The sequence below is a fragment of the Chelonia mydas genome, chromosome 27, assembly GCF_015237465.2.
Source record: "Chelonia mydas isolate rCheMyd1 chromosome 27, rCheMyd1.pri.v2, whole genome shotgun sequence".
Classification (NCBI taxonomy): Eukaryota; Metazoa; Chordata; order Testudines; family Cheloniidae; genus Chelonia; species Chelonia mydas.
The window spans coordinates 13,185,005-13,198,238 of record NC_057860.1 but is presented as its reverse complement, the minus strand read 5'-3'; the positions used below and the strand labels follow the sequence as shown (position 1 = coordinate 13,198,238).

The 13,234-nt window shown below is 66.0% G+C and overlaps 1 protein-coding gene across 4 annotated transcripts in view; it reads right to left on the bottom strand.

The window, feature by feature from the left end:
* The window catches only part of RARA (retinoic acid receptor alpha), a 65,842-nt gene that overhangs the window by 15,042 nt on the left and 37,566 nt on the right, over window positions 1-13,234 (bottom strand). The window contains exon 1 of one of the 4 annotated variants that reach the window (XM_037887080.2): window positions 8,750-9,587. The exons of the other annotated variants lie outside the window; for them this stretch is intronic. Coding sequence (XP_037743008.1) covers window positions 8,750-8,918 — 169 coding nt within the window. The 5' untranslated portion in view covers window positions 8,919-9,587. Of the gene's footprint in view, window positions 1-8,749; window positions 9,588-13,234 lie in introns of those variants that run through there. 4 annotated transcript variants of the gene reach the window in all.

The window sequence follows — 13,234 nt, the reverse complement described above, 5'->3', positions numbered from 1 at the left end:
TGCCCCCACCCCGCACATGTATCCCCACACGCATGTCCCTGTGCCCTCTGCACACGCAGCCCTGCCCCTGCACACGTATCCCCACACGCATGTCCCCGTGCCCCCTGCACACGTATCCCCACACGCATGTCCCCGTGCCCCCTGCACACGCAGCCCTGCCCCTGCACGCGTATCCCCACACACATGTCCCCGTGCCCCCTGCACACATATCCCCACACGCATGTCCCCGTGCTCCCTGCACACATATCCCCACACGCATGTCCCCGTGCCCCCTGCACACGCAGCCCTGCCCCTGCACATGTATCCCCACACGCATGTCCCCGTGCCCCCTGCACACGCAGCCCTGCCCCTGCACGCGTATCCCCACACGCATGTCCCCGTGCCCCCTGCACACGCAGCCCCGCCCTGCACACGCAGCCCCACACACGCAGCCCCACACACATGTCCCCGTGCCCCCTGCACACGCAGCCCCGCCCTGCACGCGTATCCCCACACACATGTCCCCGTGCCCCCTGCACACGCATGTCCCCATGCCCCCTTGCACACGCATCCCCACACGCATGTCCCCGTGCCCCCTTGCACATGCATCCCCACACACATGCCCCGGCCCAAGAATCCCCACACGCATGTCCCGTGCCCCCCTGCACACGTATCCCCACACGCATGTCCCCATGCCCCCTGCACACGTATCCCCACACGCATGTCCCCATGCCCCCTGCACACGTATCCCCACACGCATGTCCCCATGCCCCCTGCACACACATGCCCCGGCCCAAGAATCTCCACACGCATGTCCCCGTGCCCCCTGCACACATATCCCCACACGCATGTCCGCGTGCCCCCTGCACACGCAGCCCTGCCCCTGCACACGTATCCCCACACGCATGTCCTCTGCCCCCTGCACACACATGCCCCCCGCCCCGCACACGTATCCCACATGCATGTCCCCGTGCCCCCTGCACACGCATCCCCACACACATGCCCCCTGCCCCGCACACGTATCCCCACATGCATGTCCGCGTGCCCCCTGCACACGCAGCCACCCCTGCGCGCGCACACACACACACACACTCACTCCAAAGGGACCCTGGCAGCCATGAGCCCTCAAGGCGGCTGGGGCGAGGCTGGCGCAGAGAGATCTGACGTAGCAGTGGGTGGGTGGGTGGACATGGCGCCATTGCTGGCCTCCTGCCCCCTCACCCCCCGTCAGACAACAGAGGGCCTTGCAGAGCCGAGCAGACAACTCCTCCCCCTGCGTCCCGCCCATGCCAACATGATGGCAGCAGCCCCCCGCCTCCCTGCCCCAGCCCGGACCCCCGGAGCACATCTGCCGGGTGGGGGGGATGTTAAGGGATGAGGGGGTACAGGCCGCTACCCATGACACTGCCAGGGGAAAGCTGCCCACCCCAGCCTGGGCCCCGGCAGGGATGGGAAAGGAGGGCGGGGTGGGGCGGGCGCTCCTCACGGCCCAGGCCAGGCACAGCCTGGTTCCGGTTTCCCCAACGTGTCACTAGGGCAGGAGATTTTGGTGACACAGACCCAGGGCGCTGGACTGGTCGGGGGTGGGGGGGGGCTGACCAGGCCCCACGTTCCCCAAGCCAGCTTTGCCCCTGCCACCCGCACCAAGCTCCAACAGGCCTGGCAGGGGGTCCCCGCTGCTCGAGCTTAGTCACGCACGGGGCACCGGACGCCAGCTGCTGCCAGACATGGGGCATGCAGAGCACCTACTGTGGCGGTGAGCTGGAGCCACTCACTGAGTCCCCCTGGCAGCCCCGACTGTGCCAGGCTCGCGCCATCTGACCGAGCAGCCGCGGGAGAGCAACACTGGCACCTGCCTGGCACAGAGACCTTGCAGAGCAAAGCGGGCACGTCCCTTCCTTCCCGGAGGCCCCTGCCCGATCCCAGGAGAGCAGAAAGCCGGGCAGCCCAGCCCGCTCCCCACAAGAGCTCCGGGCACATGGGGCCGGGGGTGGCATCAGAGAGCAGCACCCCCTCCCCGACGTACCCTGGGGAGCGGGGAAGCTGCTCTTGGAGGGAGGGGCTGGCGTGTGAAGTAACCCAGGGGGCGGAGGGAGCAGGAATGGGGCGGCGGTGCAGGAGGGGCCCCACGAGAGGGGACGGTACAAAGGTGCCAGGAGGGGGGCTGCAGGCAACTAGAACCCAGGAGTCCTGACTCCCAGCCCCCCTGCCCTAACCACTAGACCCCCCCCGCCCAGGAGTAAGAGGGGAAGCAGCTGCAAGCCAAATGCTGCAGCTCAGAGCTTCCCTGGGCAAACAGGATTTAAAAGCCCCCCACCCCCTCCCTTCCTCCCACAGCCCTGGCTCTATTTTCACTCCTCATGGGTTTGCTTTTCCTGAGTCGCTGCACAGGAAATCCAGCGAGACACGCCCCAGACCTTGCCCGGCTGCCCAGCCCCCAGCCAGTGCCACAGCCCTGCAGAGAGAACACCCGGGCTACCAGCTCCGCCCGGCCAGGGAGCCCCCGGGCGGGCCAATGTCACCACCGCGCCGGCGTGGGAAACCAGGCTCCCGGGCAGCGGGGCCGGCCAGCATTCCAGAGACAGCTGGGGAGAGAACCCAGGAGTCTTGGCTCCCAGATGCCCCCCCCCCCAATCTAACCACTGGACCCCTCTCCCCTCCCAGAGCCGGAGAGAGAGCCCAGGAGCCCTGGCTCCCAGCCTTCCCACTCAAAGCAAGAGACAAACACTCTCTGCCAAAGTCATCCTGCGCTAACCCCTAGATGCCCCGTTAGGGAAATTCCCCATCCTGCAGCACTGCTCCCCCCACAGCCCCTGGCAGGCCCAGGCGAGCACCCCCTGTGAACCCCTTGGCGGCCTGACCTCTTCCTCCCCCCACGCCAAGGAGGGTGCATCTGAGCCATCTGTCCTGGGGGGCCCCATATGATCCAGGGCAGCCTTGAACCCCATGACTTTAAAGGAGGGCAGCATCAGCCCCCCGGGTCTTGCCATGGGCAGACAGACCCCTGCATGGCTTGGAGGGTGGCGGGGGGGCTGCGAGCTCGGCCATCGCTCTCCTGCCCTGAACTGCTGAGCGGCTGGAAGAGGGTGGCCCCTGGGCGCAAACAGCTCGGGGCCCACAGAGCCCCTCAGCTTTGGCCCCACAGCCCACGCCCAGTGCGCACCCGGCCTGGCCTGCCCGAGGCAGGCTGGGCCACTGGGCAGGGCGACCCCCCGAGAGACCCTGGCTGCAGCACCCCTGGGAGCCTGAATCAAGGTGGGGAGACCAGCCCCCTCCTGCCTTGCTACCCCCTCCCCCAAAGCCTGGTACACCCTGCCCAGCCGAGCCATGGGGGGCCCTCGGGTGGGAGGTAGCATACAGCAGAGCCCTGCTCGCAGAGTGCCCTCGGGTTCCCCCGTCCGCAAGGGGAGAAAGGTCCGAACTCACCAGGTGCCCCCGACCCCATCTGCCCGCGTCCGGCCTGCCTGCCTGGCACCGCCCGAGTGCCGCAGCGCCGGGGGCTGGCTGCGGCAGAGCCAGCCGGGGTGGGGGCGACGGAGCACGGCTAATGTGAGGAGACTGCGGGGCCGTCCCCGCGCCCGCCCGCCACGCTGCCCAGGAGAGCGTCGCCCCCGCCCCGCGCTGGCTGCCGGGAGCAGCGAGTGTCCGTCACCCCCTCCCCCCCCCCCGCAGGCACACACAGCCTCCCCCTGGCTCCTGGAACCCCACGGGGGGCGGGGGCTGCCTCCCCCTCCCCCCCAACCAGGCTGAGTCTCAGCTGGAGAGCAGGGGGCAGTGCCCTTGGCAGGGTGGACGCAGGCTCTGAGGAGTGGGGCCAGGCAGGGAAGAAGGCTGGGAGTCAGGACTCCTGGGTTCCCTTCTTCACTTGGTCGCTGGGGAGCAGCAGCGGACAGGTCACGTGATCTCTCTGCACCACAGTCGGTACCATGGACATTCCCCGGGGGACAGAGCTGCCCCGGCCCCCTACCAGCCCCACTGCCCCCAAAGGGAGGGATCCCCAGCTCCCTGGCTAGAGAGAACCAGAGTAACCCTCCCAGAGAGCGCCACGCAAATGGAGGAGGAAACTGAGGCACAGAAGGAGGCAGTGACTGTCAGTCACACAGCAGGTCAGTGGCGCAGCCAGGGACAGAGAGCCCAGCCCACTGCTCTAACCACTAGCCCACGCTGCCTGCCGCAAATAACCATCCCCAGGGCTGGCCTGAAATGCTCTGGCCCAGCTGAGACCTGCAGGAGCTCGGGGGGGGGGGGGGGGGGGGAGGGCTCACTTGCCAGCTACATTACCCCCCGCCCAGCGTTCAGACCCAGCCGGAGTCGGGGGGAGGGTGTCGTATCGGCCTGGGCCAGCTACCCGCAGGGACCGCTGCAGTGCTGCCAGCCGGGGAGAGCAACCCAGAGCAGACCCAGGATGGGCAAGGTCAGGGCACCTGTCATTTGTTGGCAATTCACCACGCGCCCTTCCATCCACCCCCACAGCAATGCCCGGCCCCTCCAGCCCCGTAGGGACTCCACGGCCCTTGCCCACCATGCAGGACAAGCACACCACGGCCAGAGCACTGACACCTGATCACACACAGTGCGGGATCCACCCCCCCCCCCCTTTCCCACACGCTGCGCCGGATCCACCCCCCACGGGTCACGCTTCCCCACACCGGCAGGTCACACGGACACCTCACACAGCACACCCCCAGGCTCTAGAAGGGACGGGGGGGTCAGGGAAAACTGGGGGGGGGCAGGGAGGGCAGCACCCCCAAATCAAGAGAGAGATACCTGATCCGCTTTGGGGTGCTGGGAGCTGCAGCTCCCCTGAACCAGCCATCAATGCCCAGAGAAAAGCCAGGCGAGCATGAGTGCAGGGCGCAGACCCCTTGGAAAGGGGCAGGCACCGGCATGGGGGGTCCCCAGCCCGCCGGGAGAAGACACTCCCCTGCGGGGGTGGGGAATGTGGAAGCCACCCCAGCTGTACCAGCTGTATAAGGTTCCCGCCTGGCCAGAGGGTTACAGGTTGGACAAATTTTCCCCTCGCAATTTGGGGCAAAAAGTCAGAAGTTCAGAACATTTTCATGCCCTGATCAGTGATCCGGCTTGGGTCAATTAACACGTTTTGTTTCCATTTTAGCCGTTGTTAGGGGGTGTTTGAGAAACTACAGTTAGCTCCCCGTGCTAGGCAGAAAACCAGAATTTTTAATTAAAAAAAAAAAAAAAGAAGTCGAAATGGCTCTTTTCACAATTTCAAACCCTTTTTCTCTCCCTGCAAGTAAGTTTTTAGCGTTAAACCCAATAATAAATCGTGGGAACCGGCCCTTAGCCAAGTGTCTGGTTTCCATGAACTGGCACTGCCCAGAGACAAACGTCCGGCGGAAGAGTTGCGATCAGCCGCAGGAATCTGAGCAGGGCTCCCGCAGGGGTCTCGCCCACCCCCATAGCCTCTCCCCCGCCCCCTGGACAGGCCCCAGGGCCCATGGGGCAGGACTTGTGCCCCAGTCAGACCCGTCCCTGACTAGAAATCAGCAGGCTCCTGGCCCCAAGGGGCTGAGAGGTGTAGCCCTTCCTCCTCGCAGCCCCCAGGCGAGAGCACAAGGGGGATCGGGGAAAGTGTTGTCCCCCCCCACCATGCCTGGACCAACAGGTTAAGAGAGGCTCTGGATTTGGCATGTCACTGGCTGCCAGTGCCAACAGGAGAACCCAGGAGCTGCCAGCCCCGCTCCGCCGGGCACCCCAGGCTCCTCACCAGGCAGCCAGGATTCTGTCACCACTTCTGAGGAGTGTGGGTCCAGCGCCCGGAGCGGCCCCGGGGCTGAGCGCCCGGAAGGGACACTGTCGACCAGGCTACTCCACACCTGTCTAGTGCGGGGCACCCTGACGCCTTCCTCACGGGCTGCCAGAGACCAGGCACCGGGACAGACAGAGCCTCCTCCCCAGCAGGCTCTGAATCCGTGCCCCCCTCCCATTCTGAAAGCCCACCCCCCAGCCAGACATCAGCAGCTTTTAGATGGTGCTAATTCGCTTCGCCCGGCACCCGCCCCTCCACCAGCGGCCTCCACATCCCGGCCTAGGCTTCTCGGAGCAGGACAAGCAGAGCACATCCCATTCCTGCAAGCTACCCCCACCCGACACCAGGGAGCCCCCGCGCACCCGGCCCAGGCCAGCCGAGATCTGGCCAGAGCTGCCAGTGCCAGGGAGTGGCCGCGCGACCCGTGGGCGACCCGTGGCCAACTCACCCTTCCAAACCTGCATCCTATTTCCTGCACCAGCAGGCGCCTGAAAATAAACCCCGTCGGCCCCAGGCTCCGGGGCGCAGCCAAGGCCCCCCCAGGGCCCAGCCCGGGCCTTTTGCAACACCTGGAGGGGGAGGGGAAGGCAAAAGAGCAGCCCCCCTCCACCCTCTGCACACAAACCTTTTAGAAGCTTTAAGCCAAAAAACCAACAAGCTGCCCAAGGAGCTTCCCACCCCCCTCGCTGACAAAGGCCCCGGAGGAGGGTCCTGTTGACTCCCTGATAAGAGCAAAAGGTCAAAGGGCCCCACAAACAATGGCAAAAAGGGACTTTGTTCTCTGGAGATTGGGCCGGGGAGGCGGGTGTTAGGAGACCAGGAGGGCAGGCAGCGCCCAGGGGCTGGGCACGGGGGTGGGGTGGCTGGGCGACCAGGAGGGCAGGCTGGGCACGGCGGGTTTGGATGGACCGGGGCTGCACTCCAGGCCCAGCGCTGGCCTTGGGAGGTTTTATTTAACGGGCCCAGTTCAGGTGGCAGCTAACAGCTCCAACGCCAGGCAGGGTCTCGGACGTCGCTTTGGCTCAATAGTACAGGCCAACCTAGCTGGGGGGGTCCTCCCCCCCATCCCTGCCCCTCGTGGATCCCCCAGCTCGGGCTGCTGCCCTGACACTGGAAGACAAGAGAGTCCCCCGGGGGCACTTGCTCAGCGCCTCGGGGCTCTGCCCTCCTGCACGGCCCGGGGAAGGGGGAGGCGACTGGCCCGGAAGAGGCCGCCCGCCCCAGAAAGCTGGCATCCAAGGGGGTGTCACTTTCACCCTCCATAACAAAGTCCTGGAAAGCCGCCCCGCCCGGCAAGGACTTTCCCCCAGCATGGCGCCGGCTGTTGTTTGCCATCCAGACCCAGTATCCCCGGGGAGCCAGGCAGGGCAGATCATTCTGCAGGGAGGGCCCCAGAGGCCCCCCCCGGGTGAAAACAATCTACAAAGAGCCCAGACACAGAGCAGGGCGGCGCGTTCGCCCTGCATCCAGCCCAGCGCCTCACAAAGGGGGGGGATTGTCCCTCCCAAAGGACGGGCCTCTCATCCCACTAACCGGGCCGAAGGCTCTGACCTCAGCAGTGCTGCTGGCTCCAAAGGGCCTTGGACCGGACGCAGACGCACCAGGCCCAGAACCCCGGGTCCCACCAAGGAACCCAGCTCCCAGCCCCTCCGCTCCCCACACGTCTCTGTGCCTGTGTCTGTGTGTCTCGGTTTGTTTTTCTCTCCTGTTTCGCTCCGATCCCAGCTGGCCTGTTCGGAGCAGGCGATAGCTGCCTCTTGGGGGACTGAGCCGATTTCTAACCCACTCCGCCCCAGTCTGCATTTCAAACACCCTCCCCCGCCCCAACACACACACACACACACACACACACACACAAAAACACCCCCATTCCAAGCCTCCTCCTTGCCCTGCCTGGCGCTGGGAAAGAACCAACAGCCTTAAACTCACTCTGTGTTTCAACTGTGTCTTGACCCCACGCGCTCCAAAGGGGCCCGGGACAGTTCCTGGGGGGCTGCATGGGGGCAGGGTGCGAGGAATGCATCCCTTGGCACCCTGGCTGTCCCACACTGCTGTTCGCCTACCGGGGGGCGTATGGCCCCTTGGCAGATCTGGTGGCCCCAGGCACACTGAAGTTTTGGTCTCTACTCCCCCAGCCCCAGGAGCGGTGGAGCCCTGATGGGCTTTGACAACCCTGCTCCCTGGGCTGGTGCGAGCCGCCGGGTCCGATCCACACAACGAAGGGGCGGGGGGAGAAATGGGTTCAGCTCCCTGCCTGCCCTTCGGAAACCGGGGCACCCGGCCTCTTCGTGTTAGGCCTGGGATGTGAACGGGGGGGGGGGGGGGGGCAGCTTTCCAGGAAACCATGACCCCTCCCAGGAGCTCCACACGGCCCCCCACCCGCCCCGCATACATAGCTCGGATAAAGCCACAGCAGACTATTTAGTTAATTGGATTTGGTCAGAGAGCTGATCCTGGGCAGTAAATACCCCGCTCATCCCCCTCCACACCCCGGGCCAGGGAGCCGCTTTTCAACCCCAGGCTCTTCCCAGAAAGCCCAGTGCAGCCGGGGACCCCCAGCACCCCACCAGCCGCCTGCCCAGGCGAGGGAGGGCGGGGGGAGGCGGGAATTAACTAGGCCAAGGGTTGCTTATGGCGACGGCGCGGGGCATTAGCCCTAGCAGTAATCAGGAGGGATGTGCAGCGAGGAGCCGCAGAGGCCCGGCGAGGGGAAGCCCGTTCCCAGCCCAGCCCTTGGATTACAGCCGGATTTTCAGGAGGCTTCTCCCAGCCAGGAGCCGAATCTAATTCTGGCCCCAACCCCAAAGGCCACACAATGCTCCCCTTGCACACCGCTGCCTCCAGCCATCCCCCCCCCCCCGCCCCCCATGCAGAGCAGGGCGGCCCCTGGGGCCAGGAAACCAAGGGGGGCTGGCAGGACCTTGGAGGCCTGGCAGAGATCAGGGCCCCCTGCGCCCAAGCACTGGATCGCTCTCCACATGCTCAGGGGATGATACCTACAGTGGCTGGAGCTGCTCCAGGGCTGGCTCCGGAGCGGGGGGCCGTACGGGGTGGGGGGGCCGATCCCTTTGTCCTGGAGCAAGCAGGCCCGAGTCTGGCTGTAAAAATCCATCATGAGGAAGGGGTTGGGGCTGGGGGTTAGCCCGGCGACGTCCACGCTCTCGTACATCTTCCCGGGGGCTCCTTCGCCCGGCCCAGAGTCGGGGTCAGGCAGGTCAAGCCCCTCAGCAGGCTGCCGTCCAGGCGCTCAGCTCCCACGCAGGGGCCATGGGGGGCCCCGGACCCCGCTTCCGCTCGCCGCACTCGGAGACCCACACCTGGGGCCCGGGCCCCGCAGCGTGCGACGGGGGCTCCCCCAGCCCAGGACCGGCCCCAAATCCACGGCCGGGGCCGCTGGGGAACAAACCCCCCCGCCCCAGCCGGGGCTCGGGGCCCCTCAGACGTGGGCGCAGCAGCTAGTTCCCCGGCGAGGAGCCCATCGCTCCGTGCGCTCCCGGGGGCGCGGCAGCCTCCAGCCGGCCGCGGGCTGAGAACCGCGCGGGGCAGGAGGGGCGCTCCCGGCCCGGCCGGCCTCCAGGGGGCCCCTCCCGGGCTCGGCTCCGCGGCTCGGCCGCCCGCAGCGCGCTGCGCCCCCGGAGAGCCGGGCTGCGGCCGGCGCGTCTGCTCTGCGCACGGAGCCGCGGCTGAAAATCCCTCCTGCCACGCGGCGCCTCCCAGCGGCCTTAACCCCTTGGCTGCCTGCGCGGGGCCGCCGCGCTGCGCCACGGCCCGGCCCCGGGGCGCCCCTCGCCGGAAGGGCCTTTTCCGGCGCGGCAGCGCCCGCCTCATTTGCCTAATGGCATGCGGCTGAACTCCGGCTGAACCCGCCGCAAGCGCCTCACCTCCCCGTGACCCCCGGCCCCAGACCCCGCCGCCCCCGGGCCCCCCACCCCCGCTCCAGCCGCAGCGACGTGGGGGCGCCCCGCGCCGAGCTGCGCCCCAGCGGTTCCAGCCGCGCACGGGCCCCGATCCTGCGCACCCCGCCCCCGCCGCTTCCTGCGCGCTCCCGGCACCTACCGCGGGCCCCAGAGTTTGCAAGCTCGTAATTACCTACCCCCCGGAGGATTACATCACATCACACAACATAACACAACCTAGCTCCTCCCCAGCACGGAGCAGGAGCGCTCACAGCCCCTCCCCTCCTGACTGTGTTTACCCTCCACCCCCCTGTGCGGCAGGGCAGGGCTGCTGGCCTCACTGGACAGCGGGGAAACTGAGGCAGGCAGAGCCTAAGCCACATGGGGAGCCTGTGGAAAAGCTGGGAACTAGGCCCAGACCTCCCCAAGCCCAGGCTAGCGGCCGAACCGCATCCTGGCTCCCCACCACCTCCCTCTCCCATTAATACGTGTGACACCCCCCCACACCCCCCATTCGTCTCTGCAGCTACAGAGTCTGAACTGCCAGGTGCCTCAGAGCCCCCAGCCCTGCACCCAGCGGCCCGAGAGCACAGGCCAGCGCCCAGCGCAGGATCGGGGGGTCACGCTTCACATGGGGCACGGACACGGCCCAGCTCAGCTTTTCGGTCTGGTTTGTATTAAGGTAGCACCGGGCGCCCCCGTCAGGATGCCCCCCCCGGTGTCGGGCTGCACAAACACCTGACAGACAGAAAGGGGCGGGGGAGGGGAACTTGACTTCGTAAGCGCCCGGCGCTGGGTCCCGTTCCAGTTCGTGCAGCGGCAGAGGGGGTTCGAGGGGCGGTGATGGACAGTCCAGCCCTGCTGCGGCTCCAGCCTGCTACAGCCATACAAGGCAGACAGCGAATTCCTTCGGGGGTAGAAATCTATAGAAATACACCCCCCCACCCCCCATTGTATGCTTTCCCCAGATTTTTGCAGTCCTTGACGCTGGTCAGCCCCCTGCCACCCGTCCTAGTGCGTGGCAGTGCCGGCTCATGGAGCACGGCACCCCCACCCGCCTGCCCCCTTGCAGGAGGGGCTCAGAGGCACCAGCCCCATCTTTGCAGAAGAGGAAACGGAGCCCGGGGTATAACCCCGTTGCTCAGCCCTGTCCACACCCAAGTGCCACCATTACACCAACCGAACCCCCGGCGCTGCTCCCGCCCCTTGGGGAGGTGGGTGAACTCCGCCGAGGGGAGACGCTCTCCCCTCGGTTGGGGCTTTACTGAGCCGAGCCCCTGTGCGGGGCTGTAAGTGCAGAGCTGCCCTAGACACGGCCCAGGGAAGAGACTTGATTCCCACCCCCAGGCCAGGCAATAACGCCGGGGCAGAGACGAGAACCCAGGAGTCCTGGCTCTGCCCCCCCGCCCCCGTTGCACCCCACACACCTCGACTGGGGATACAGCAGCAATGCAGACTGCAAAGCCATTTGCAAGCTACAACCTGCCCTCTCCCCTCTTCTCTGTTTCCAAGCCAGGCCAGGCAGCGCGCACCTGGGTCTTGCTACCTTCTGCAGAAAGCAGCCGCCTGGCGGGGGCACCACCAGCCCGCCTTGGCGCGAGGTGCGACAGGCAGGGAAGAGCTCACAGGCATTTCAGTTCCTTGCCCAGTCCAGGCTGAACCCCCTTCCCCGAACCGGCTGCCCTTGCCTCGCGGAGCAGTTCACAGGGGGGGGATGGAGAATCCTGCTCCGGGGCCCAGGGAAGACGCAGGCTCCTTAAACCGCAAGTTTGAATCCTGCCAAGCTCCGCTCGGCTGCCCCATGCAGCGGCATGGCAAGCGAGCGCCACCCAGCGACTTGTGCCGCCCGGCGAGTTTTGAAACAGCACGGAGACTTCAACGTTCTTCCCAGCACGGGGCGCCCCCACCGAGATCAAGGCCCCTGCCTCAAAGAGCTTCCATTGAAAGAGACAAAGGGCAGGAGGGGAAACTGAGTCACAAAGGGGAAGGGACTTGGCTAGGGCCAGCGGCAGAGCCCAGAACTCCTGGGTCCCTGGCTAGCACCTGACGCAGCGCTCACCCCAGCTCCCTCGTCTCCCTGGACTTTGAGGATCATGGCCTAGGAAAGGTCTCGCCAGGAGAAGACCAGCTGCTCACCCCACACCAGAACCGGAGCTGGGGGTGGGTGGGGAAGCTGTGGGATCTTGCCCCCTTCCCCACAGCGCCCCAGGCAGCGCCCCCCCCCCCCGGGGCCAGCTGGGCCTTCAGAACTGGTCCGGGGCCAGACTCCAGCACGTCCCAGACAGCAGAGCAGGGCGACACCCAATCCCCCTCCTCGCTCCCCGCCCTCCGGGAGGGATCCGGCAGAACAGGCCCAGGAAGCTGTGGGGGCGTCCACAGGACGGCACCACCCGCTGGTCAGTTGAGTCGGGATTCCCCCACCCAGGCAGCCGCTGCCCCTCCAGCAGCCGCACCGCTGCCGGGGCTGATGTGCGGGCCGCAGGATCGGCACCGTCAGTGCCCCGTGGCGAGGCATCCCAGCCAAGTCCCCCCCTCAGAAATCTCCCTCCTTCTCTCGGGGGTGGGGGGGCTCACAGTGGATTTCAGTGGTGCCAGTGTCTCGCACGTCTGTTTGGAGACCCCGGGGCTTTGTCACGGGTGCTGGGTGCTTCGCTGGACGTGCGAGCTGCGAGAAAGCCTTTTTATAACCTTCCCCCCTCCCCCTCTGCCCTGAAAGCTGCAATCGCGTTGCCATGGGGTGCAATAAAACCCACCCCCATCTCCTTCCGAGGAGCAGGGGGCCTGCGGGAATTCAGCTGAGATATACAACCTGACAAGGGCCTTTATGGTGGGCGTGTGGCGGGGGGGGGGGGGATATCTCCCAGTTTCTTTCCACCCCACTCCCCTTAAGGGAACAATGCAACTCCCCCAGAGTGACCCAGGCTGGGGAGGAAAGTAGGATGGGGTGTAAGGCACCCCCCCCAAAAGGTCAGAGAGGCACAACCTAACTCCAGTGCCAGCCCCCACATCACTGCCAGGCCCCCGGGGTCCCTGCCCCCGCCCCAAAGCCTCCTGGTTAGTTTCGACCTCCCAAAGCAACCTGATGAGTCCTGGGGTTTTTAGCAGCCGTGCTGGGCCCACTGGCCTCCTGCAGGCTCCGCTCAGCTGAGTGAAAGAAACCAGGTCCCCTTCCTCTCAGATCTCTCGGCCTTATCTGCATGTGACAGAGCTGGGCTCCCCATGCATTACGCCCCCCCACCCCCCTCCGCAACTCCCGCTCCCTTCCCCGCTGGCCTAAAAAAGTGAACAGTTGGGCTGAGCAGGCTTGTCTGAAATCTGCCCCCGAAAAACCTGGAGGCATGTGTGCGCCTGAGAGAGAGCAAGGCATCAGCAGCGCCTGTTTAAATAATAATAGAAAGTCAAAGGTTTTGCTTAGCCAGCAGGTTTCTGAACAAAAGCCCAGCACTCTTCCAACTTCCTGCAGCGAACATGACAAATGTCTGCTTTGACTCATTTACTGGGGCTGGAAGGAAAGCTGGCTTCAAACACACGCCGGGAAAGAACCAAACAGGCCAGCCTGCGGTAGGAATGCTTCACCTTGGGGGGAGAC